Genomic DNA, 27063 nt, shown 5'->3' on the forward strand with positions numbered 1-27063 from the left:
AGTATTCTTCCTCCGGTGGAGATTTGCATTACTTCACTGAGTTCGCGCCGTTGCAAGCCGGCTTTGCGGCACGTCTTCCTACTCACTCTGCAGACTAGAACCACAGACTCGCCGCCGCCATGAACGTCAACCTCGACCGACCGCTTTATGTAACGTTGCATATGAAAAAAAAAAAAATCGTTATTAAGCATCACAGGTTTAAAATATGCCAGCGGTCGCCGGGAGATGGCGCCGTCGAGCTGCTCCGAGCTACCGGTTTATTCCCTCCCTCCAGACTCGCACGTGGCCCGCCGCCTCCCGGGTGAAAAGCGGCAGCCTCCTAGTCCTAGCTCCACTGGCCTTTTGCAAAGTGAGCAATGCCGTCCGCGCTGCGTGTGCGGGACAGCCGTAGACCCAAATGCAAGCTCTGGGCAGTTTGGGGGAGCGTCGGTTTCAGCAACAGCTCCCGACGCCGCTGAAACGAGCCCTCCGTACGGGCTGCAGGGGCGAGGCAAGACGCCCTGCAGAGGAACAAGTGGAAACGGTAGGAGGTTTTCCCTCCTGAGGCGGAGGATGGCTGCGAGGGATGAGCCCAGTTGAGAAAAGGCGTGTGAGGGATGTCCCGTTATTCCTGAGCTGCTGCTGAAGGGGTGGAAGGTTTTGTGCCGGGCTTTTCCTTGGGAAGTGGGGCGCCGGGGGGATGTTTGCACCAGCTCAACCACGCACTTCTCTGCATCTGCTCCAGGATCCACCCAGTCTGTTTATCCCGGAGGTTTGGTGAGGGCACTTTATTGCCCCTCTGCTCCGCCCCACCCGTTGCTCTCAGTGTGTGTGCCGGCCTGAATGCGTCGTCTAGACAGTTGTACTTTTCTCTCTTCTCTCCTCCTTTCCGGGGTCTCGTACGCAAACCGTGCCAGTCCCAGCTGCCCTGCCTTCTCCAAAGGAGCGGGTGCGCCTTGTTATCTGGGGAAGATACAACCACCACCGCCAATGGAACCTGTTTTGCAACGGGCGCTTCGGCTGCCGGTTCTTCGTGGGGCAAATAAGCCACTCATCCCGCTGTATTTCGCTGGACGCGTGTGAGGGCGCCCACCTTTCCAGGATCTTCTGGAGGGTGACTCGAACGCCGCCTTTTGCAAGCTCCGATGTCACTTTCTATCTTTTGCCCGAGTCACTTCAGTGTACGTGCGGCTGTTCGTCCACAAAGGGGGACGCGGTCTCCTCAGTCCTCTGAAAGAAGACCATCTTGCTCGAAGGTGTCTCATTGAAACTACAGAATTCCCTCTTGACTTTCGAGGAACAGTCGAACTAAGGCTGAAGATCGTCGCTCCGTTTTGCTGGGCGGTAAAACTGCTAGAACTCTCCTTTGCTCCCTGGCTATCAAGAGGCACGGAGGGAGGGTGAGTGAAGGGTTTTGTTGGCCTCAGAATGCTCCACTCCATCTTGGGGGACTCTCCTTTCTTCTGAACAAGAGCTGGCAGAAGAAACTTTGGGAGAAGGAAGGGCTGACTTTCTCTTTACACAAAAGCTCTTGTTGCTGGATTCTGAAGGCTGTTTGACTCCCCTGAGACTCAGTTGCCTACCTGGCCCAGCAATTGTATTGGTTAAGGAAAGGGGTTATTTAAGGACCCTCAGGGATTGGGGACAGAGACTTCAAGGGATCCTTGCCTCATTCCTCTTCAGTGGTGCTCAGAGGAAGCTTGAGGATTTTCCCAGGAGATACTTGGAAGCTGCATCTTTCTTGCCGTGACATCAGGAAGAAACTTTGCCCACCAAAATGTCCAAAGTGGTGGCTTCCAGTGGAGTTGGAACTTCGGCAGCATCAGAAGGTTGTGGGGTAGGGCAGGCTGAAGACCTCTCTAAGGTTACTGATGAGGAGCTGCTGAAATGGAGCAAAGAAGATCTCATTCGTAGCCTTCGTAAAGCTGAGTCAGAGAAAGTGAGTGCCATGCTGGATCATAGCAACCTCATCCGGGAGGTCAATCGCCGCCTGCAGCTCCACCTGGGCGAGATCCGGGGGCTCAAGGTAAAAGGATGCTTGCAGGAGAGGGAAATGGGAGGAGTTGGGAAGCAAAGGCAGGGTGAGAAGTTCTTCTAGTCTTTGCAATTCACAATGCAGCTATGTAGCCCCTTGCAGAAAATCCAGGATCATATAGACGGCTATAATGAAAAAAGGTAGGGATGGGCAAATTAGGTAGAGATTTTGTTTGAAAGATTGTTGTGTGTGCTTTTGTTCTGGTCCTCCGAATAAATGCCTAGCATTAAGTTTATTTTCCTCCATCTGAACTTCTCCCAGGCCACTGGGAAAACAACATCCAGAGTTCCCTCCACCAGCATGCTGTAAATAGCCACAGAACTAGGTTAGGAAAAGTTGCTAAATGTCCTTTTTAACAATTGCTGAATGTTGGATCTTGGGATTCTAGTAAAAGGCAAGTGGGCTCCACAAACTGCCTACCCCTACACAAAGGCATGTTATAAGTTGGTGGATATTGTACAGGAGAATTTCAAGGTTGATTTAGCCTCACTCTCCCACCCTTAATTATATGTAAAAATACAATTTTAGTTAACCCACTATTGTTATTGTCCTTGCCAAAAAAGTTTTCTTTGGACTTAGTCTCAGAAGACATAATAGCAGAAGGTCTCTTGTGTGTTTGCGAAGTACATTCTATCCCAAAGGTGCTTTTCAGGAGGCAACTGGACTTTCTTGTTTTTCTTTGAAGACGTTTGGCTTCTCATCCAAGAAGCTCTCATCCATGAGTTCCATTCCCCATCATCCAGTGAAAGCTGAAGAAGCTTTTTGGATGAGAAGCGAAACGTCTTCAAATAAAAAAAACAAAGTCCAGTTGCCTCCTGAAAAAGTACCTTTGGGACAACCATGACTGAGAATCTCCATAGACAAGGTACATTCTAGTTCAGTTTTTCTGAACCTCAGCAACATTTTAAGATGTGTAGCCTTCAACTCTCAGAATTCCCAGCCAGCCTGCTAACATGGATAGGAAAAAATGAAATACCAACATTTTAATCATTATATGTGTTGAGGATACATGGAGTGGAGTGGTTCTTGCTTGCAAACCTATACCTAGTTTTATTTATTTGTTTTACTGTAATTGTATACTGCCAGATTAAAAAGATGATTCCAGGAGGTTTACATCCTAAAAACATAACAACATGATAAATCTAAAATCAATTTTCTTTTCTTTATGTGTGTCTGTGATACACAGTGAAATGCATATCACTGTGATTGTTATGTACTGCAGTGAAATGCTTCTGTTGGTATAAAGTACTAGTTTCAATTTGTAGCTTATCCTGTCCAAACATATTTGGACAGCATACTTGGAAAGATACCCTGTTGCGATCAGGCAGAGTTTACTGACTTACTGACAATTGCTTACATATGCTGCCCAGGATACTGTCTTCTGAGGCAGTCTACAAATAACAGAAAGATATTCTTTGCTGCATTTTAATTAATGCATTCAAATAATAAAAGGACCTTACTACTGGAAAGTTGATGTAAAAGGCCCTGTGGAAGAACAGAAGGCAGCTGTTTAATAATATCCTCCCTGAGCGCTGCCTTATCTCCTGAGTTTTTTATACAGTGATTGCTGGTAGGTAGCCCTTCATCTGGAAAGGCCAGTCCAGTAGGAGCAGGCACTTGACCTGATCATAACTACCCCCTCAACGGTCCTTACCAATACATACCTAGCTGGATTTTATTTTAGACCATTTCTGCAATACTGATTTATAAAGGCTTCTGACACCTTTCAGGCATTGTTAAAGCAATATTAATCCTGTCCTCATTATCTTCTGAGTATCAGGATAGATAAACCATGTTATAAAAGTCCCAAAGGTGCTTTTTCACAAAGCAAATTGGATTTTCTCTTTTCTCTTTCAAGACGTTTTGCTTCTCATCCAAGAAGTTTCTTCAGCTCTGACTGGATGGTGGGGAATGGAAGGATTTATACATGTTATAAAAGACTAACCTCGAAATAGCTTCAAAGAGCTCCCTAAAAATCCGTAATGGAGACAGTACTCTTTAAGTACCTTTAGCTGAGTTTGGCTGGTTTGCAAAAGTTAAGCGGGATTGGAGATTAGTATTTGGATTAGTATTTGGAAGGGAGATCACACGGAGATCTCAAGGGTATAGACTGCGCTGTGAAGTTGAAAAAGCAGCAGCAAGAGTTTTCTGAAATTGGTGCAAAAAGTACAGATGTGGAAATAAAATCTAAGCTTGACTAAAGGGAATATTTTCATTTTAGTCTATGGTGGGTAAGCACCAAGCCAGTTTTAACTGATCTTAAAGTAAGATAGGTCTGATATGGTTAATTCTTAGTTAGGAAAATACCAATACATTCCAGCCGGGTAGTTGTGACTGTCAAAACAACATTCCAGAAGGATCCTGTAGCAAAAGGATATGTCTGGGAAGTCATCAGGAGTTTTTTTTTCAGGGAGTTTTTTTTCCTTTGTATATCTACATTATTTTTCATGGTTGAAATTAAATTTGTAAACAGCACAGGAATGAGACCTCTGTCTTCCTTCCTCTTTTGAAAATGGACTGATTTCTTTTTTTTTTTTAATATTTTTTTATTTTTCCAAACTCTCCCCTATACATTTACTGTGATATTTATCAGATGTTAACATACATTCTTTTTACATTCATATATAAGATACTTTTAATAAAATGAAATAAATACATACACATGACTTTTGGTGTTGCTTGCCCATTTCCCCTTTCACTGTATCCACACTCCTTCTTCTCTACCTTCTTTCTCCCTTTCTTCTCTTCCCTACTTCCCTCTTCTTCCTCTCCTCTTCTCTTTCCTTCACCACTCTCCTCCCCTTTCTCCCCACTTCTCCTCTTCTCCTCCAACCTTCCTACTTCCTTCTCCCTTCCTTTAGTCTTTTCTCTCTCCTCTCCTTTCTTCCCTCTCATCCCTCTTCAGATACAATTCAGGGGTAATGTTCGAGCAACACCTCTCTCCAAATTTCCCTATCTGTATTATATACAATAAGATTAATTTTCTCTTACATTAATACTTCTATTTATCTAACCTTCTCGGTAGATACTTCTATAAATATTTATACAACCTCCAGTTATTCAATATTGTGTTGCCTGGGTCTCCCTCCTTCTCTGCTCTTTCTTCTTCCATCTAAATTGATGTTAATTATCTTTTAACCGTATTCTCTTTTCAGCCAATCATAAAAAGTTCCCCAGATTTCATAGTAGTCTGACTCTGTCTTATCTTCAATTGTCATTGTTAGTCTATTCATTTCTGCACATTCCAGTATTTTCCCAATCACCTCTCCCTCTGGGGGGGGGGCTTTCAGTGCTTATGGACTGATTTCTTAAGTTCAAGAGGTTGTGTTAATTAGTAAGCAAAAATTGTGAAATGGGAGATATTAAAATATGTAAATTTTTTTTCAAGGCAGCATGGCAATCTTTTCTATAAGAATTGGCCATGTGATAAGTGGTTTGCTTTTGTCTCCTCCAGTGAAGGAGAGGCCTTTCCCCAGCATTTGGAGCATTCTAAGTACGGCCAGTTGAGGAGATGCTCAAGTGACCTACTCTTGAAAATAAACTTCAGGAAATGTTACCTATCTCAATGGGTAGCAGTTTCACAGGACTCAAAATAGAGAAATCCCTTCCTACCATGTTTCCCCAGTCTTTTTTTTTTGCCTCCCAAAAAGGCAGTAAGTCTTACTTTTGGCGGATGTCTTATTTTTTCCCCGACATCTGCCTTGCCTCATGGCAGCGGCACCAATAGCTCCATCCAGCAAGAGCCCACATGGCTGCTGGCCTGCTTCTGTGGCCACTTGCAGCAGGAGGCCGTGTAGCCATTGCCACGAGGCGAGGAAGCTAGGGGAGGGGCTGGAGCTGCCCAAGTGCCCCATAGGCACCCAAATACTTTTCTCTCGGACGGACAAATGACGGAGACTGGAAGCTTTGTCTGCTTGAAAGTGGGGTGGTTGGAAATGGAGTGAATCCCTCAGTTTCCAAGTGCCCCATTTGCAAGCTTCCAGTCTCCCTCTGGGCGAAAAGTGTGCAGCCTCTGCACTGGACTTACCTGTGCTGCTCCAAAGACGGTGGGCTGCGGCGGTTGCCGGACACATCAGCTCCCATGCACTTGCCACCGCTTGTGCTGGCCATGCCCACCACCAAGCTTATTTTTGGAGTAGGGCTTATATTAGGCCAACCCCAAAAAATCAGGTTAGGGTTTATTTTTGAGGTGGGTCTTATTTTCAGGGAAACACAGTATCTATTAGAGGAATTTGTTTAGTTGAACGTAGGAAGTAATGGATCATTGTGGCTTGTCGACCTTGTGTAATAAACCAGGTAAGAACCACAGCCTGATGAGCTAATTCTCCTTATAGAATTAGTTACATTCGTTACATTAGATCATCTAATTCTAATGTAACTTGTAAAGAATCTTGCAAGTCTGAATTCTCTACCTATCTCCTTTATAGCCCAAGAAATTAAGGAGAATCTCTTAACCTCTGCTGCTGCCCACTATCCAATTGCAGGCTATGTTTCTTATCTGACACTTCCCTGGCAGCATCTTTTTGCCCAGTTTTCCAAGCTCTTTCCACATACTATTATATCACTTTCCCCTTCAGACTCATCCTCCCCTCCTGAGCCACCCAGGGAGATAGATTGTGGGTTGGGAAAACAAAATCTAGCTCCTCTCATCTGCTGATAACTCTCCAAGACCATATGAGGCATTCCCTAAATCAGGTACACCAGTAGAGCCACCCCTCCATTGGGAATCTGTTGATCTTTCCCTCTCATATCTGTATATATGTCTGCAATATTTCCCATGGTTACCCCCAAGGCACCCTCCCCACCAAACAAGAACCCCTTCTGTTCATTTTGGTCAGTGCCAAACTCTGCAAGTCTAGTAGTTGGCAAGCAACTACTATTAGGGTATTGGTTGTAAAAGCAGTGCACCAGTTACAGCTCATGCACACCTCTTGCTGCCTCCATGATCTTTCTGATTCTGGGTATCTTTTTTCAGTGTACGCTGGCTGAGGAATTCTGGGAGTCATAAAAGAGCCAAGGTTGCCTACTCCTGGTCTAGCACCTACAGTCTAGCACTGCTTGAAGTACTTTTCCTCCCTCATATAGCAGGGTGCAGGGAGATGCCTCTTTCACCAGCAAAAATTGATGGAATATAGGGTGAGCTGTCATTGATGCTGGCAGTTGCAACTGGAATGCTACTTGGTTTATTTGCTTAATCACTGGAACAAGGCCAATAAATTGTGAGTCTAGTTTCTTGGAAGACCTTTAAATTCTTTTGGTCTGAACAGACTTGTATAGTGTGGGCTGCTCCTTCCAAAAAGTGTCTCCATTACTAAACAACATTTTTTATTGCCAGCAACTCCTTATGGAAAATATCATAGTTCCTTTGTGCTGGGAGGAGCATTCTGGAATAAAAGGCACCCCAAAGTAAATCCCCCCTCCTTTTTCCACCTGGTTCAGGACTGCTCCTACAGCCACATCTGAAGCAGCTCTCTTCATCACAGAGAGTCAGGGTGGCTGAAGAGGCACCGAGAAGCAAGCATTTGTTTTAATTCTTGAAATGCTGCCTGTTCTTAGATAGACCAGGAAAATTGCTGATCTTTTCTTAAGAGCTGGGACAGTGGTTTTTATCTGGTGAGCAAAATTCAGGATGAATTTCCTGTAGAAGTTAGCAAAGTCCAGAAAGCATTGTACATCTTTCATATTACAGGAGATGTGTGTGTGTGTGTGTGTGTGTGTGTGTGTGTGTGTATGTGCATGCACCATGATAACATAGACCAACTTTGCTAGATCCATCTGTATGCTTTCTGTGAAAATTCTGTTGCCCAGATAGTTCAGTTGAGGCAGATCAAATGCACACTTCTCTGTTTGGCAAAGAACTTATCCCATATTTTTTGCAATATGTTTCTGATACGGGTGACATGCAAGAAGGGATCTTAGAAATAAACGAATATGTCAACTAAGTACACCATCATGTACTTATTTAAAATGTTTGCAAATATGTTGTTTATTAGTCTAGAAAAACAGCTCCATAGTTAACCAATCCGAAACGCATCTCTATGTATTTGAATTTGCCATAACTTGTATGAATTAAATACTCATGTCCTTCTTTTATTGTGCTTATGTTATAAGCACTTCTCAAGTCTAGTTTTGTAAAGATGCATGCCTTTTGTAGCTGATATAATCTGAGATAAGTAGAAGTGGATAATGGTCTCTAATTGTCACTCTGTTCAGGTCTTTGTTGTAACACAACTGCCTCTTCTTCCCCCAAAATGTATGTAAAGTCTGCATATTTTTCTGATAGTGCCAATCCTTCCTTGTTCTGTAATTTTGTATAAGTTATGATGGACTCTCCAAGAGAGACTTATGATCAGATTCCAAAATTCCACCCCCCTCCAAGTCCTGTATCTACATTTTGGGTACTTGGCAACCAGCATGTATTTATGGCTGTTTGCAGTATTCCACAGTCAATATTAACAAAGTATGCAATGTTTTTGCCAAAGCAGGCACTTACCTTTTCTTTTCCATAGAAATGCCCTATAGCAAAGAATGGGTTTATTTGATGGCTGCAGTGTTTGCTTAATGTTCATTACCAAAAAGGTTATAAAATCTGCTCCATCAGGTCATATATGTGATCCACTTTAATCACCCTCAATGACTGTAATAGGCAAGCTCCATTACAGTCTACCTGTATTTGAGGGGTTGCTGGTAGGGTAAACGTGCATTGCTTGTAAGTGACGCTGCTGTCATTTAAACAAAGGGAATGAGAACATCGCTTGTGCCCAACTTACAACTGGAACATGCAGCTGAACCTACTCTATTCCTAAGACAGTGGGCTTTTGCAAGGAGGCAGTTAGATAGAATATTATGCACTCTGCGTGATCTTTAATTGTCAGTTGCAAAAGAGCTGGATACTGCAAAATCAGTCCTGCTCTTATTGACTGTCTGTCAATCGTCTCAACTATCATTGGGCTTTCTAGAGCTTGAGTAGAAAAGTTTAGTTTCTGTACTGTCTATATATTTATGAAATTAGTGGTTGCCTCAGAAGTCTATAAGAACAGAAAGTCCATCTTCTGCCTGGAACATAAAGAAACAATAACAGGAATAATTAAGTATGTTTGCTGATTTTTGAGTGTTTAAGCTCTCCTTAAAGGATGGAGGGTCCTTGGGTGGAGGCAATGAAGTTTCCCTGGTGGGCTGCTTTGTAATGAGCTGGGGATTTGTTGGCTAAGTACTCTGTTAATGTAAAGTTCTGCCTTTCATTTATTATGTCAAAGGCTTGTGCTTTTACCAAGAATTATCTGTGTCCAGATAATTATGTGTCCAGTGGCCTTGCAGTACAAACACAATTCCTGATCACTTCTTTTTTTGCTTCTTTTCTGATGACAGTGATTTTTTTGGTTGCTCTACGTTTGCCTAGATTCTCCTGGACTGGGTTCTGAAGAGGTCACTGGGAGGAGTGATATCAGGGGAAGAATTGCTAAAAGAGATTCTTTTCCCCTTATTGTTCCTTCCCTGCCTTAACTCTTTCAGTCAGGGATCTATTATTTCTAAAACTTGAGGAGATTATTATTAACAAGCTTGAATCAATGCTTCCAGAGTGATTGGGGTATCTTGTCTCACCAGTTAGTCTATTAGGTCCCCTGTCAATCCTTCTCTAAACTGATCACTCAGGGCTAAGTCATTCCATCCCACATTGCCAGCAAATAATTTAAAGTCTGAAATACATGATCTGTCATGATTCTTTGCATGGAATTCCCAAAATATCCTTTGAATTTACACATGAAGTCATGATAGTTGTTCAACTCTGAATCATTCCCCTCAATGAACAGTATAGTCTGCTTTGCTGTTGCTTCCTTTTCAGCACAAAAATCAGTGGGAAATGCCATTGGCCTGCCAGCCATAAATAGATCCCGTTGAGCTGTGAATATCTGGAAATGATCCTGGTTCTCTGCAAAGTTCTCCAGTGTGCTTCCATGGGAAGACAGAAGCATTGGCTGAGCTACAAGTTGTTGCTCTGCCATGGGTTGGAGCAAATTCTGCCTCAGCTGTTGTGTTAGTTATATTGTGGCATTCTGCAATTTGCTCATCTCTTCATCTACTTGCTTCTGGTGTTGCAACAAAATTTCTGCCAGATGCTCTGCAGATAGCAGAGTTCCTTGAGAATCAGAACCGTTCCTGAAATTTCTGTCTTTGGAAAAGAACAGAAAATTTACAAGATATCAGCCTCTTCAGTCTCATGGGGTAATAGGAATCACAATCAGACAGCTAATATTATTTATTGTAAAAGCTACATTGACAGAATCTTGCAAGTCTGGAAGTACAATCCTTCCCTCCTTTCCTTCACAGGTCTCCTTTGTGTCCTTGACAGCTCACCTCAAGTTGTGGGCTATGTTGGCCTTTGTCTAACTGTTCCCCTTTGCTCAGTCTCCCAAGGTCTTTCCCACATTCCATTACATGGCCAATCTCCTTTTTTGCCTAATCTATTTTATAAATTTGTCATGAGCATTAAATGGGGTCAGAGAACTGTGCTTGCCATACTGGCCCCTCTGGGATGTAACTTAATATCAGTAGTAATAATAATAAAGTCTAGTATTTTCATATTGTTCTTTGAGAATATCCATCCCTGTGGCTTATTCTATATAATTGTATTTAGTAATAAATAAGTAATCTGGGAAAGATGGTGAACTTGGTAAAGGGTCAGCTTTTCTGCTGATAAAGCTTGTTATAAATACACCCCCCAAAGTGAATAGGACAATCAATTTTAAAAGCTTTCTCCACATCATGCCTTTATACCCCCAAGTCAGAATTTTTTTTTAAAGTAACAAAATGTCACTGTCACAGTTTTTAGTAAAAAAAATCCTGCCTGGTTACCTGGAGGCAAAATCAAATGCAAGTAACTATAACTCTGACTGATCCTCTGTGTGCAGATCTTTAAGAATAGACTCTTGATGGAGAAAGCCTTTCTGGGCTTCAGCTGGAAGTCTTTTCAGCAACACTATAGTATGTCAAGGAAATAATAGAACTGTATTCTACTCCAGAACTGTGGCTCTTTCCTCTTTTATAATATGCCTTCTGTGCTGCTGTTTGGTCCTTAGCATGCCTGATTTATGTCATAACTCAGTTCTTTTAACGGCTTTGAAAAGTCTGCAAAAAATCTTTTGTTCTGCTTTCTTACTGTTCCACTGACTCCCAGCCTCTGATGCATTTATGAGAGGCAATTTTTTATTTTTTTATTTTTTTTGTAAAAAATTTTATTTTCAATTTTACAATACATAACAATCTTACAAATATTTCAGATAAAAAATAAAACAAATTGATACACACCACATTCGGTCTTGCCCACCCATTTCCCCCCAAACCGCATCCCACCTCAAACCAACTTACTTCTTTCCCTCTTTTTCTTCACTCACCCCCTCTTCTCCTTCACCTCCACCTTCCTACTTACTTCTCACATTCTTCTTCTCCCTCTTGATGTGGTCCAGGGGAAATGCCCAAGCAGTTCCTCTCTCAAAATTAAAACATTAATATTATATACAATAAGATTATTTCTACTTTATCTGAACTACTTAAACTTCAACCCATCCACCCCCCACCCCCCTCCCCTGACCCCCCCTCCCCTCCGACTTCCCAGAGCAAAATACAGGATTATGCAAACATATTAAACATAATCTACTAATTATACAATGAACAAAATCATAAAAACCCTTAACTCTCTTCAAACTTTAACATCATAAGTTTATAAACAAAATCATTACTCATAGAATAAGTGAAACTTTGTAGTTCCATATTTCTTCTGAACATATTCTATCCATCTTCGCCATACGTTAAAATATCTCTCTTGTGAATGGTCCTTTAAATAAGCAGAAATTTTAGCCATTTCTGCTAAATTAGAAACCTTAAATACCCATTCTTCTAAAGAAAGCAGAGTATCCTTCTTCCAATATTGACCCACCAGTAATCTTGCTGCTGTTATTAAATTCAATATTAAAATAGTTTCTTTAACATTAAAATCCACAAAAATTCCCAAAAGAAACAGTTGGGGAGTAAACTTAATCTTCCTTTTAAAAACCTTTTGAATGTTCCACCAAATCATAATCCAGAAGGCTTTAATAACTTTACAAGTCCACCAAACATGAAAATAGGTTGCATCCAAGCAACCACATCTCCAACATTTAGGTTGCAGGTTCGGGTACATACAGGACAGCTTTTTAGGATCCAGATGCCATCTATAAAACATTTTATAAAAATTTTCCCTCAAATTCTGGGCCTGCGTAAATTTAACATTTCTAGTCCAAATTACCTCCCATAGGTCCAACGAGATCAGTTCTTGAATATTCTGGGCCCATTTAATCATACAATCTTTAACTAACTCTGTTTCTGAATCCAATTTTATTAACTCATTATAAATTCTTTTAATATGGGCACATTTCTGATCTTTGATCTGAATTACCAAATTTTCATCTACTAAAGTAATTCCCACTTTCTTATCCAAAGTCCATCTCTGTACGATTTGCAAATATTGAAACCACGATTGTAAAATGTTTTCTTGCCTTAACACATCAGAAGACTTTAATTGCCAATCAGTGCCCGACCAAATAAGTAACTCTGTATACAAAATGTTGTCAAAATTCACCCCCTTAGAAACCCCCTGGATTGCTTGTCCAGGGATCCCCCAAACAGGTATTTTATAATTTAACTTATAATAATTTTTTTTCCAAACTCGAAGTAAAGCATATCTTAAAATATGTGACTTAAAGACCGAATCTATTTTCTTATCAAAAATTAAATATGCATGCCAACCATATAATAAATCCCACCCTTCAAGAACAAGAATATCTCTATTTGTTAAATTAAACCAGTCACTTACTAAAGTTAAAGTGGCCGCATCATAATATAATTTCAAATTTGGTGCTTTAAGTCTACCTCTTTCTCGAACATCTTGTAAAATCTTAAACTTTACCCTTGATTTCTTCCCGCCCCAAATAAATTTATTAATACCCTTTTGCCACTCATCCAAATTAGCATCCTTCTTTAAAATGGGTATCATCAGAAACAAAAAAAGAAACTTTGGTAGAACATTCATCTTCACTACTGACATTCTCCCCAATAACGATAATTGTAGATTTGCCAATCATTTAAATCTTTTTGAATTTTAACCCATAAGCGTTCATAATTATTCTTATACAATTTTCCATTAGATGTTGTAATATAAACTCCTAAATACTTAACCTTATTAACTATTTCATAACCGGTTGTTTCAGCTATAAAATCTTTTCCCTTCCTAGACATATTTTTCAATAATATTTTAGTTTTATTCTTATATTTAATTTTAATCCAATAAAAAGAATTAGGGAGGAAATGCTGATTTTTCTAGGTGTCTGTCTGTCCGTCCATCCATCCATCCATCCATCCATCCATCCATCCATCCATTCATCCACTATTATATCCATCTATCTCCCCCCCTCTGGCGTCTATTGATCCATTGATGCAGGAGATCCATGAAATTCTGAAATGATTCACTTGTTTAATCCACTGGATGAAATCACAGAAGGTTCAAATGTGTATTAACTTCTGTTCCTTTCCTTTTTTCTTAATCTGAAAAAATCAGGCTAGGAAATAAATATGCAGTAAATGAAGGAAGATGGCTGAGAAAGAAAAGCTAACTCCCCCCCCCATTTTTATTTCCTATCTCATAATAGCCATTTCAGGCCTGTTTTTAATTGGAAGTTGGGGTGAGAAAACTAATGGAAAATGAAAAAGCAACTTAAGAAAGGCAATTTGAGCAGAAAGATAATTAGAAAAGAAAGGAAAAGTGAAAAATACTTCATTTTTATTCTGCTTGGAAAAAAAGTATGTTTTGCATAACATATAAAAAAACCTAGATAAGTAGCTTTCCCCAACCCAGATGTCCTCCAGATATGATAGATTTAGAACAGTGACTAAATACTATGTAGCCTAACACATCTGGAAGACTATACTGAAGTACTGGGTACATATCAAATCCTTAGGGGAAAAAATAGGAATGATGCCACATCTTTGCGTATAATATTCAACTTTGTTAGGAGGAATGTGTGATAATGTTTGGAACTATAGAAGGCATAGAAATAGGCATTTCTTGAGAAGAGGCTTTCCTCAGAAGCTTCTGTTTTATTTTGAAATGGGACAAATCACCTATGGGTTCTAATAGGACCATGAAAATAGCACCATCCAAGTTTTCACCAGACTGAAGCAATGGTGGTAAAGGTTAAATTCCTCCTTCAATATAGAAAATAGCTTACAGGTTAAATTCCTCCTTTAGTACATAAAATAGCTTGCATGTCCCTGTAAAGCTGATGCTATATTTATTTAGAAAATAATCCTGCACATTAAAGCAAAATATTTATTTAACACCAGAACTAAGTCTCAGGAATAAAAGAGAAACTAAGATGTATCTTTTAAAAAAATCAATAGTCTCCCCAGCCTACTTCCCAGTTTCCTTTTACTATCAAGACACCAGCTACGGTATAAACTTCAGAAGGAACAGTGAAAGAGGGAATTGATCCCAGTTCTATTTTCTGTTCTCTTAATACCTACTATTATACTGAAGAGGGAGGGAGAAAAGGATTGAGATTTTTATCAACTTCATAGCTGGAAGGAAAATTAAATACCTGTTGTATGAGGAAGATAGGAAAGCTACACAGATTTTTCTTCCTGAAGATAGACAGTTGAATTTAACTTTAGTTTCTTACTTCTCTGAAAGGAGTTTTCAGTGAGTTTATTGATAAACCTTGGTCTGACTGCAGAACTTTCATGCAGTTTACAAGGAAGGCTCTTAGTGATCCATTATGGTCAGAATCAGGTGATCCATCTTTGCTGATTTTTAGTCCTCTTTTCCCAGAGTTCCTGCTGTCACCAGTCCTCATGTACATTTTCTCTGTTGGTTAGTAACAAGGAAAGGATAGCTAAACCTTTTATGCTTTCTTCCACATTCTGAGGGAGAAAATTGTCAGTAACATTCACAGAATTTGTCTCCCAACAGAATAATTATCCCCCTCCCTCCATCACTATTGTTATATGTCCCTGAAATAGCTACAGCTTGTTGGTGACCATGATTCCTATCCTAATCAGGCAGGCAGTATTCAATATCAACAGTGTTTTCATTTGTCCCTCCATTTATTTCTAGAGTATCTCCAAGTTGATCCATTTGGATTTTTCATCAGATATGGATACTTTTAGCAAAGAGTGCACTTCCAATCTCCTTCTATTTCTTCCACTTCTTTTGAACAAATGGTGTTACTTAGATTGCTACTTTCTGCTTATTGAAGTCATCCCACCAGGCCTCTGTTAACACCCGTTAAACATTTTAGTCTTCCTCTACAAGGAATTCAACCTCATCTTTAAAACAAAATTCACATACTGGACTATGGTAATAGAAGCTATAATCTTTATGAGCACGTGTTCTTTCTGCTTTTTATTGAATGGTTTAATAGGATCCCTTACAGCCCACTCTCAACAGTGTTCATGTCTTTATCTGTCTATATTTATGTATTTGTCTTTATTTGTGATTCAGGGTAAAGCTGTCCTGGTCAACTCTCTTATGGTTTTGCAAAAACCGCTTTTACATTCCATATGTACTTCAGCCCCATGATTCTTTTGTTTATGTTCTTGAAAGATGCAGCTACCTGCCTTCTGCCCTTCATTGTCCTACCACCTGTTTATCAAAGCCCATTTTTCTTCCCACAAATGCTTAGAGCCTACTTCATGTTTGAGGGCCTGCAAGGAATTTCTCAGTATAATCTCTGCCTCTTATTTCTGATGGTTACTGTTATTCCTTGGATTTCCTCCTTCATATAGTTAAATAATCTTCATATAATATAGCTAATATGTTTGTTCCATAGACATAATATTTTCCTCTGTTATATTAAAATTTAATAGAGGACTCTGAAGATATACCCAAGATCTGTCTAGCAAGGTAGCCCTCAACTTACAGCCACAGTTCAGACTGGAACTTCTTTTGCCAAGTGAGGTAGTCATTAAATGAATTGTGCCCAATTTTATATTTTTTTGCCATGGTTGTTAAATGAATCACACAGTCATTAAGCAAATCTGGCTTTCTCCATTGACTTTGCTTGCCAGAGTGTATTTGGGAATGTTGCAGATGGTAATTATGTGATCCTGGAATGCTGCAACCATCTTAAATGCATTCTGGTTGTACCAGATCACATGACTGCAGGAATGCTGCAATCTACAATTTTAAGGCTCGGTCATAAGTCACTTTTGTAACTTCAAATGGTTTCTAAATGAATAGTTGTAAAACGAAAACTATCTTGTAGAATCTCATCTCTGTTAGCATCTGGCAAAATAAATGCCATCCTAAGCAGGTGTCCCAGCCTTATGGTTTCTATTTTTAAATTCAGTACTGAATGGGTAATTTACAATTCCTCCTCCTTGCAGTCTCTTGTGCCAGACAGCAAGTTGCTACCTCAAACATTTGAATCAAAATTTTCTTCAGGGAGATATGCTTACTTTGGGGTGTAGCAAAATGAGATTTCCCCAGTCCCTGTTTTTTTGTTCTTTTGGAAAGTGCAGTCAGAACTCTAGGGGAAAAAAGAAGAAAATCTATGCCAAGGCTTTGGGGAGAAAAAGAGTGCTAAGATTTCTTCTCTAACCTCTGGTTGAAGTTGGATTTTACAGGAAGAAGGGTTTTCCAACAAATTGACAGGGATAACATCTGTTCAAGTTCTTTTTTCTCTAGAGGAATAGGAAAAAGTTAGCTAAGTACTGAGTTTCTTTTTTCTCCTGAATATGCTAGTTAATACTGCATTGTCTCTGGCAACTATTCTGCACAAGATCACTGATAATATTTTATGTGCACATCGGAATGGCCTGTACACTGGAAAGTGACCAGCATCTAACATTAGGTCTGTCAGAAAGTTATCTTTTCCTGTATATTTTTCCATTGTAAAAAAAAATCTATTTTTATAAGTAAAAAAGTTATGTTTGTTTTAATGCTGCCTGTTTGCTATGGGGCCCTCTCTCTCTTACATGTTGGAATTAAGGAAGACTCTCTCTCTCTCTCTCTCTCTCTCTTACACACACACACACACACACACACACACACACACACACACACACGCTTTTTTAGAGTCTTGATGAATATGAGTTGAAGGAGTAGGTAGAGTTAGTAGATGTATCTCTGCTACTATTTTTTTTCTTCAGTGCATCACACATATTTTCCCCATATAAGCGAATGATAATGATTCACTTATTTAGATAAAAGCAGAACATTGTGTTTGTGGACATCATTGGGATATAAAGATCATAAGCCTATATGTAATAAGCCTATATTACAGATTTATCCTTGCATAGAAATTTGTTCTTCCATTGTAAGAAAATATAGTTTCAGTTTAAATATGGTGTTTTGGGGGTGGATGGGATGTGCCTTTGAATCAGTATTGATTGCCTGGAAAATTCCCTGCAATTTTCTTGGCAATATTTCAGAAATGGCTTGCTATAGTCGTCTTCCTAGGGCTGAGAGAAAGTTACTGGCTCAAATTCACCCAACTAGCTTTGTGTCTAATTCAGAATTCATAGTTTCCCAATTTCTAGCCTGGTGTTTTAACCACCAACAGCATGGCTTTCTTCAGTTTACATAATATGCTCTCTGCATATCTTGCACTTAAGTTATACTTTTTACTGATGGGAGAAAATGATCTTTTACAGCACGATTCAGAACTTTCCAGTTTTCAGAAAATGTGGAATCTTTCTCATACACACAGATACTCATATACATTCAAACATTTGTTGCTAATATTTTAACCTGTACAGGAAAATGTTGTTTTTCTTTTAAAAGATTGAACTTGCAGTCTATTAGCTAATCTTTGCTGCACTGGTTACCGACTTGTTTCCAGGTCCAATTCAAGGTGCTGGTGTGGCACTGACTTATTTGAGGGACTGCCTTTTCCTGATTTCATTTCATTTTTGCTTGTTCCATCAGATCCAACAGAATAGGTAGTATTACAGATTATGTTATCTAGGGAGCTACATTTTTTGGGTCCTAAGGCATTTCTGCTATGGCCCCAACACTGGAATCTTTTTTTCTCAAGTGAGGATGGCCTTCTCACTGCTAAACCTGTGAAGGTCCTTCAAGACTTTGTTATGCCAAGTCTTGAAGGCTTGGGAACCCCAGTGGATGGGTGAACCTAATGAGGTGGTTGCATTACTATTAACATCCCTTTTCTATTATTCTTGTTTTACTGCTTTTATAGTTTTAAAATATTTTTTGTTAAAAGTAATGATTTTAGATACTTAGATGCCAGAGTCAATTGAATTGAAATGAGTGGCTATAGAAATTGATTATTGCTTGACTGATTGATTATTTTAATTTTTTTGTACGCTGCCCAGAGTTTCTTGTGAAATAATATTAGTATTATAAAATAACAAATGGCTTTCCAAATGCCATTAATCTATAAATCCTGGATTCATTCATATTCGTTTCACTGCTGGGAGTTGTACGTCAGCAGTGACTGGAGGACCATAACTTCCCTGTCTTTGTACTAAAATTAGAAAAGACAAGAAACAATGATTTTGAAAAAAAATAAAATAGTTCATGAGAGAAAAGAAGACTTCCAAAAAGAATGGAGAATCTGAGAATCTGAGTATTCAGCAATCTTGCATAGGCCTTGAATAAATGCAGCATTGCTAACCTAAACTACATTTATAATGTCCTTTAGGAGAAAATGTCTAGCTGAGAGGAGCACATGTTCACAGCTTGTGAGTTTCTGCTGTTACAATGTTACTTCTGCAAATGTTGATTAGATTTGTTTTTTCTTCTCTTATGTTTTGAAGGATATCAATCAGAAATTGCAGGAAGACAACCAGGAGCTGCGAGACCTTTGTTGCTTCTTGGATGATGACCGGCAGAAAGGCAAAAAAGTATCCCGTGAATGGCAAAGGCTTGGCAGGTATAGCGCTAGCATGATGCATAAAGAGGTTGCCCTATATTTGCAAAAGCTGAAGGAACTGGAAGTAAGGCAGGAAGAAGTTGTGAAGGAAAACTTGGAACTGAAGGAGCTTTGTGTCTTATTGGATGAAGAAAAGGGTGGTGTTGCTGGCTGCCGAAATTCAATTGATAGTCAAGCCAGTCTTTGCCAATTAAATGCCACAAGTACATTCATAAGGGATGTGGGAGATGGGAGTAGTACCTCCAGTACCGGGAGCACTGATAGTCCTGATCACCATAAGCATCATTCAAGCTCAAGTCCTGAGCACCTCCAAAAAACAAGGAGTGAAGGAAGTCCTGAGCATCAAAAGCACCGGAGTGCTAGTCCTGACCACCTCCACAAACCTCGTAGTTCTGGAAGTCTTGACCATCAGAAGCATCTAAAAGGACCAAGTCCAGAACATCATAAAACCCTAACCAAAGGTACTTTAGAGCAGCAGAAGCACAGTTGTAGCAGTCCAGAAACACTGCCAAAGCATATGTTGAGCGGGAGCCCAGACCACTTTCAAAAGCATAGGCCTGGGAGCAGTCCAGAACATCAAAAGCACAGCAGCAGTGGAAGCCCTGAACTTCTTCAGAAGCATGCTCTGAGCGGAAGCTCAGAACACCTCCAAAAAGTGAGGGGCACTAGTCCTGAGCATCTGAAACAACAGCATTATGGGGGAAGTCCAGAGCACCTCAAACATTTGGGCAATGGAAGCAGAGAAGGAACCTTAAGAAGACAAGTTGCAGATGATCTGTCACCCCACCATAGGGGCCCCTACAATGGGATGAATGGTGGGTCTTCCTTAGTTATTGTTATTTATTTATTTATTGTGATGCTAGGGGCAATGATTGAGATTTTTCAAAGTAATGGGCACCAATCAGAAAAGGTGCATACCAAATGGTAGTGGCATGTTCACAATGAAGCCATTTTTTATTTTGTCCTACTAAGCAGGAATTGTTTTTGCATTTGTTCTCTCTGAGAAGTGCAGATGAAATTGAAGTTTGCATTGTTGTAATAGGCTGCAGAGCAGTTGCATTTCATGGGCTTTGTGTGAAAGTACTTTACCTGAAGTAAAGTGGTGTGAGTCTGAGAACATGTAGACTTACCTTAGAAGGGAGAAGTAAGAATGAAATGAAGGGAAGGGTCCTCAACTCAAGGAGAAGATTTTAAAGAGAATTGGGGGTGTGTGTTTTGGCATATCTTAATTAGCTATGGTTTCCTTTATGCTTAGGTCTTGGTTTGTTTCAGATGCCTAATTGAAACATATTGATATTAACTGATAATCTTAATAACTTTGAGGAAGGAGACTGTGCTTCTCCAAGTGCTGCTGTCTTTTGGGGAGGTGTCTTGGTGCCTTCATTTGGCAATTTTCTTAAGAGTGTGTTTTATTTTTGGATGGCTAGCTATTGACCTTTCATAGAGGAAACTACAGTAAAAAAAAGTGCAGAAAACAGGTATAGTTTCTATGAGTCTAATATCCATGTAGTGTTCCTATCTTGAGATGGGTGCAGATTTCTTTGAGGAAAAAAAAATATATAGGCAATATAGTTTGGCTGTTATTTGGGGTATTCGTTTATTTGTAAGCTTAATTACTTTTTTTCTGGAAATGTTTACAAAGCAAAAATGGGTTTGCTGGCATTTAGCTTTTTGAATGTATTTGTGATGGCAGACTGACATTTGAACAGTTTCCTCTAGAATGCAGCTATATTTTAAACTAGCACCACAGGAGGCATGCCAGGCTATAGAGGGATTATTTTAAAGATATTGTTGGACAGATGCAGGTCTCAGTGATTATTTAGAACAATGTGATCCAATTATTTTTAAATGTTTTGGCCCATAACAAAAAAACAAAATATATAGGAACATTCCAAAACTATAACTTTCAGTACAGCCCACATATGGGCAAAAAGCAGATTCTTTGATTCCTATATGGGAATTTTTAGATGTCATTCCTCCACTCCAATAAAATCTGAAACAAGAATATCTATGGATTGCTTTGATTCATTCTCACTAACTGTGTTTGAATCTACTATTTTTGTGCATCTTTCCTTCCACTCTCAGAAAGAGAAAGAGATAAATTGCTCAGTAGATTGACTATGTAAGCTCCTGGAGATGATGGATGAATAGCCTGATAACTTGGTTCAGATAGAATTGGGCAGCTTTCTAAGAACTTTGAAAGAACTTCACTTAATATTATGACATATGAAATAGTGAATAGCTTTTAATGTATGTAAATGTAATTGTATTGAATTTACTAGTGTTAATTTATCAGTCAAAATGAAAAGGCTGCTTGTAATCTTGTTAGCTCCAGTATCGCTTTTTGATATAAATCTATCAAAGCTAATAAGAAAGATTTTATTGAAACTTACATCAATGTCATCTCAAATTTTATGACATTCCTCTCTGATTAACTTCACAATTTTGTTGCCTTAACCCTGGAGAAAGTAAAGTTTAAATGTTTGGCGGAAAGGAAGGTGAACCTAACTTTCTGAAAGGCAGCTGCAGGAGGCCATCTAGTGATAACGGGATATTGACCATTCCTTTTAGCCTTTTTTTTCTTTTTCCCCTGCAATTTCTTTTATGGTGAGGAGGACAAGAAGAAAATGGCCTCTAGAGGCAAACTGTTCAGTTTCCTACTCTTATGCCACTTAGAAATGAGTGCAACTTCTAGTGCTATTTTGTCCCTTTTAGAGATGTAATCTGAGAGGGCTAGGAATGCTGCAAATAGGATAAAGGAGCCTTTCTTGCTTGTGTGCTGTGGCTTATTTACCTTAACTTCATAAACCGTATTAGTTTAGCTTCACCTGCACTATCCTATTGAACTTCTCAGAAGCATTTAATGCCTTTCACCATATTTAATATGTGGGATGACTTGTGAGGGTTGGAGGCACCACGTTATAATGGTTCTGCTCCCTTTCTGGTCCATCAAATCTTATTTTGAAATTAATTTCTGTTTTCTAGAAAATTAATGTTCTTTTCCTATTCCTCTCCCAACTCCTGAATGTTCTCCCCTCTGCAAATTTGATATAGATCAGTGGTTCTCAACCTGTGGGTCGGGACCCCATTTGGGGTCGAGCGACCATTTCACGGGGGTCGCCAAACAATGCTTTTCCTTAGCTGTGCTATTCCCTTTTATTCTATTGGTTTTTGAAAGCCAATAGAATAAACTCTCTTGAATAGAGTCTAATTCTATTGGCTTTCAAAAGCCAATAGGAATTGTCCAGGCTGTCTCTGCCCTGCTGAGCCCGCCAAAAGTCCCATTCTGCAAACAGTGCTGCACCAGTTGAGTAGTCCTCGACTTACGACCGGTTGAGTAGTCCTCGACTTATGGTTGGGGGTCACGGCATTAAAAAGGTTGAGAACCACTGATATAGATTGACTGGTTGATATTTCTCTGGGTTCTGTTTCCCACCTCCTGTTTTTGCTTTTTGTTTTTATTTTTGATAGAAGGAAACATTGCCCTCTTCTAGTCATCTGGCGCTTCATCCATCCTCAGAGATTTCTCAGAGGCAGGAGACAGAAATGCTTCACTTTCTCCCAGTGTTCATTGATTGTTTTTTTCCCTGCTGCTTAGGATCAAGATTGCTGCTTATGTGCCTTCTCCCATCTTCTGAAGGAGAAGGAGCCAGAGATTCCCTGGACAGACCACATACATAGCTCCTAAGAGAATTTTAGAGTAGTTAAAATTCCCTTTTATTATTTATTAAGTCTTTGATAGATTGCAGTTTTCTTTGAGAAAATGTATCTTCTCTTTCACTGGAAAGTTAGTACTATCAGAGCTATTGCTTTTTTCTGCCTTCCACTTACTTTACCTTGAGGCTCGGTATTATGCTGAGTTTAATTTGCTGTGTCTTCTTAGCATTATGGTTTCTTTCTAAGCTGTGTCACTTGTTATTCCTTTGATTCTTTTTTTTCTTGAAAGTTCCATCTCTTCTTTTTTTTCTTTATGGGGAAATTTAAAAGTTAATTCACACATGCACATTCACAGCTTGGTATCAATTCACTTAGTTTCTCAACATTGCGTGGCTGGCAACTGAATGTGTTAACCGTGCCTGCTAAAATGCCTTGCATTTGAATGATTATTCAATGTTGCACTTAGAGGGAGATTTACATGGGTGAAAAGAAAAGAATGATTATGGGCAGTATTCCCCACCATCTGTCCACTTCTCAGGTAATATTTGTTGTCCCTGGAAACTGTTTCTTGTAAAATTGCTTCCAGAACAGTGAATGTTAAAAATGCATGTACTATACGTGACTAAATCCTGTTCCTTTCTCTCTATGTGACAAGAATAGAATGGAATAGAAAATACATCGATAGAACCCAAGGTTGGAACTCATCAAATAGGTCAGCACCACAGCAAGCATAGAAATCCTGCAATATGTTATAGAAAAGTATTTTATATATTAATGTTGCTTCTCGCATAGACTAGTGTATTGAAATGGTTCTTGAGCATTCTTTACAGTTCCTGTACAGGTGAACTGTGGAATATTGGCTTTGATAGGATATTTGATTTCTTTCTATTTATACATTAAATGTTATTAAGAACGTGGTCTCTTATCAATATTGACAGCTCTTTTTCTCTACTTTGGGCTGTGTGTTCCCATCATTGACTATAGATGGGAAGGAGAAAAAAATTGAATACTGGGATGGAGTTGCCTTCTTTGAATCCATTATGGCATTGTAGAAAAATGGACTGGAACAACCTAACAAGTACTTGTCTTTTTAAGCTTCTGTCCCATTTTGGATACCATCTATGACAGAGGTCCCCAACCTTTTGGGCACCAGGGACCGGTTCCATGGAGAGAGGTTTTTTCACGGACCAGAGAGGGCATGGTTTCATGTACTGCCTGCATCCCTTGGATGGGGCTTTGCTTGTTTGCGTGGTTTCTGGCATGCCATGGACTGGTGCCGCTCCACGGACCGGGGGAGTTGAGCCCCGATTTATGATACTCTTCAAATTGTTACAAATCATTGTATGCCTCTCTAGGATCACATAATATGCTATTTGGAAATACTTGACACTGCAGTCATAGCTCCAACTTTGGTAAAGGTTGACTATCTCACAACAATCAGATATGATGAATTCTTGCTGATAAATACGATCAGTAGCCTAAGTACTCTCTTAAAGAAGCCTTCTATAGTTTTATTACAAATCCCTTTTGCTTGTCTGGGAGTGCCCTTCATTTTCTGTTTTGCATCTAAGGAAATTATCAAAGGCTGCTGCTTTGCTTCTCACTCCCGGTTGAGGTTATTAGTGAGCAAAAGTAAAAGTGCTGACTAACACTCTCTGGCAACAGTCTGGAGGTGTGATACATCAGGAGATGAACAGATCCTTTAGAGAAACAGCAGTTGTTTAAAGAGGCAGGGGTGACAAGAAAAGAGGTTATTTGTGAGAATGTGGATTCACAGCTGTTCAAAATGTATGTTGGGGGAGATCCGGTTGCAAAATACTGTTCTAATGTATATTCTTTTATAATAAAAGAAGTGTATACCTCGGTAACCTTTCAGGTAGACACTTTCTATAATTAGGATGTGTCTTTTCCTTTTCTTTCCCTGCCACTAAGGTCTTCTTCTTCTTCTTCTTCTTCTTCTTCTTCTTCTTCTTCTTCTTCTTCTTCTTCTTCTTCTTCTTCTTCTTCTTCTTCTTCTTCTTCTTCTTCTTCTTCTTCTTCTTCTTCTTCTTCTTCTTCTTCTTCTTCTTCTTCTTCTTCTTCTTCTTCTTCTTCTTCTTCTTCTTCTTCTTCTTCTTCTTCTTCTTCTTCTTCTTCTTCTTCTTCTTCTTCTTCTTCTTCTTCTTCTTCTATATCCATTATCGGATGTTGGCAATCCTGTTTTTATCAGCAGCCACACGAAAAAGTGAAGCTGACTTTTGTCCAAACCAATCCCTTAGATTTTGAAGGTCACTTAATCTAATTCAAACAGTGCAAACAATAGTAATAATGTTGGCATTGTTTCTTCCTATCACTTAATTGTATGATGCTTAAATTTTTCTGAGCATATTTATTTGCTACTTAGTGGCAGTAGAGTTAATGGTATTTGCAGGTAAATATCATCTAACTAGAAAGAAGCTACTCTGAATCATTGATTCTCCAAAATTCCCTTTCTTCACCTATGTTTAATTCTAAAGTTGGAGTCCCACTGAAAGAAAATGGCTGGTAAGTGAAATGTTGCAACAAAAAACACACACATGGAAAAAATAGGTGGGTAGGGAAAATAGGAAAACCTTCTTCCAGATTTTTGCCTCAAAATTTTTGTTCATAATAGTATTAACTGCAAGCAACGGATGTCATCGGTCATATTATTGACCAAAGGCAATATCTCCTTCATCCCCAGAGCTATGTGAATAAAGAGAAAGCCAACAAAAGTGTACTACCTTTGCTGGCTTATGTAGGCAGTGACAGGCAGATTTCAGTCTGATCTAAATTGGTATTACTTAATACCAGGCTTTTAAAATCTAGAGTCAGCTAATAACAGGAGTATAAAATTAGAATTTAAGAAAGGGATGTTTAAAGGTGTATTCTGAATCACTGATCTCTTTTAAGAACTGGGGCTAGTCTTGTAGTTCTTCCACACCCATTGAAATCATGGTTTTCCTTCTTTCAGCTGTCTTTTCATTGGTACTATTTCAGTATAGTAATCTTTGCCAAACTAGACCCAAATGTATATTGTAAAGATCTGTCTAAATTAAGCCTCCCAAGAAAGCAGAACTCTTGAAATGGACATCATTTCAAAAAGAAGTTTTATTGGAAGGTGTTAACAGCAGTAGTAGAAGACAGGATCTGAGGGTTTCTTGCGTGAATCAAGAAGTCAAAACAGTCAATGAAAACCCGACCCCAACTGTCCATCCGGACAGTTCAAATGGGCCAAGCTGCAGGTGTGAAAGTGTTGTGGGAATGGAGTGATAAGGTTTAGTGTGGGGTTCAAATCAGTAATCTTGTCTTTTTCATCTCTCTACAATCTAGGGCCTCACTTTTCTGTAGAGGTGGCTTTTGCAGAATCTCAGAAAAAAATTATTTTTAATAAAGGAGTTGCAAACAGTGCAGCCACGGGTACCTACCTCTCTAAACCATAATAATTATAAATAGAAATATTTTAAATTTGACTCAGGCCAGAGAGGTGAAAAAGAAAAATGAGCTGTACCTTAAAAAAAAACTCCCTACTACATTATTGAATTCAGGGAAAACAACCAGCAACAACAAAACATATGAAAACCAGTTTTGCAGCACTCCCACTGTAGCACCAAAATGTTTAAATATTATGTTTTTGTACTAAAAAGGTATAAAAAAACATGCTGTGTATGTGAACCTTGGCCTTTGATCTAGAAGGAAAAAGCATCTGACTTATTTATTTGATTTTATTTAAATGTTGCCCAAATCATGAACAATTCACAACAGAACAAGTAAAAATGCAAAAAAGATCAGAATAAAAAGAACAAGCTTACAAGGAGAAACAAGATGATGAATCTGATCAAGAGCATAAAAACACATAGAACTACATTGAGTGAGGGACTCCTTTCACCCTAGCCTCAGCCTGAGAGAACAGCCAGGTCTTTAAGGCCCTCCAGAACATCATCAAAATCTCAGGGGCAACGTCATTCCAGAGGGCAGGTACCACAACATAGAAGTTACATTTCCTGGGCCCTGATGTCATTGTTTGATTGAAGGGACACAAGGCATGCCAACCTTTACAGATTGAATTAATAAATTGATTCTGAATCAATATGCCTCAAACTGATAGCCACATTTTCTGAAGAAGTGGCAATGATTAATGGTTTAGAAAGCTGAGCTGTCCAGTTCTAAGACATTTCTGGGAGCACTATTTTCTAAGCTTCTAAAGATGACCCCAGGGAGGTAGAACTGCAAAGGTCCTTTCTTCAATATCACCACTGGCCCTTTGAGAAAGGGAAGAGATAATTTATCACTTTAACCATAAGTCCAAAACAGCTTGCCAACCAAGTACATGGCATCACATAGTATATTGATGGAAAGAAATTATACTGAGCACGGTGATCGGCAGGCTCTTTTTAAGATGCATGTGCAATCTAAGAACTATCCAAAGTGCTGATTTCAGGTGCTCATCCAAGGCAGTCTTTCAGGTAG

The 27063-nt window shown here is 39.3% G+C and overlaps 1 protein-coding gene across 3 annotated transcripts in view; it reads left to right on the forward strand.

The window, feature by feature from the left end:
• Positions 1-315: 315 nt before the first annotated feature.
• CCDC85A (coiled-coil domain containing 85A) overlaps positions 316-27063 on the forward strand; it is a 63074-nt gene continuing 36326 nt past the window's right edge. For 2 of the 3 annotated variants that reach the window (XM_039344378.1, XM_039344379.1), the window contains exons 1-2: positions 316-2005; positions 18824-19754. In XM_039344378.1, the coding sequence (XP_039200312.1) occupies positions 1757-2005; positions 18824-19754 (1180 nt within the window). In that variant the 5' untranslated portion in view covers positions 316-1756. The remainder of the gene's footprint in view (positions 2006-18823; positions 19755-27063) is intronic. The other variant, XM_039344380.1, reaches the window with a different exon arrangement.

This window comes from Crotalus tigris, unplaced genomic scaffold (genome assembly GCF_016545835.1).
Source record: "Crotalus tigris isolate CLP2741 ecotype Arizona unplaced genomic scaffold, ASM1654583v1 scf7180000017903.3850313, whole genome shotgun sequence".
Classification (NCBI taxonomy): Eukaryota; Metazoa; Chordata; class Lepidosauria; order Squamata; family Viperidae; genus Crotalus; species Crotalus tigris.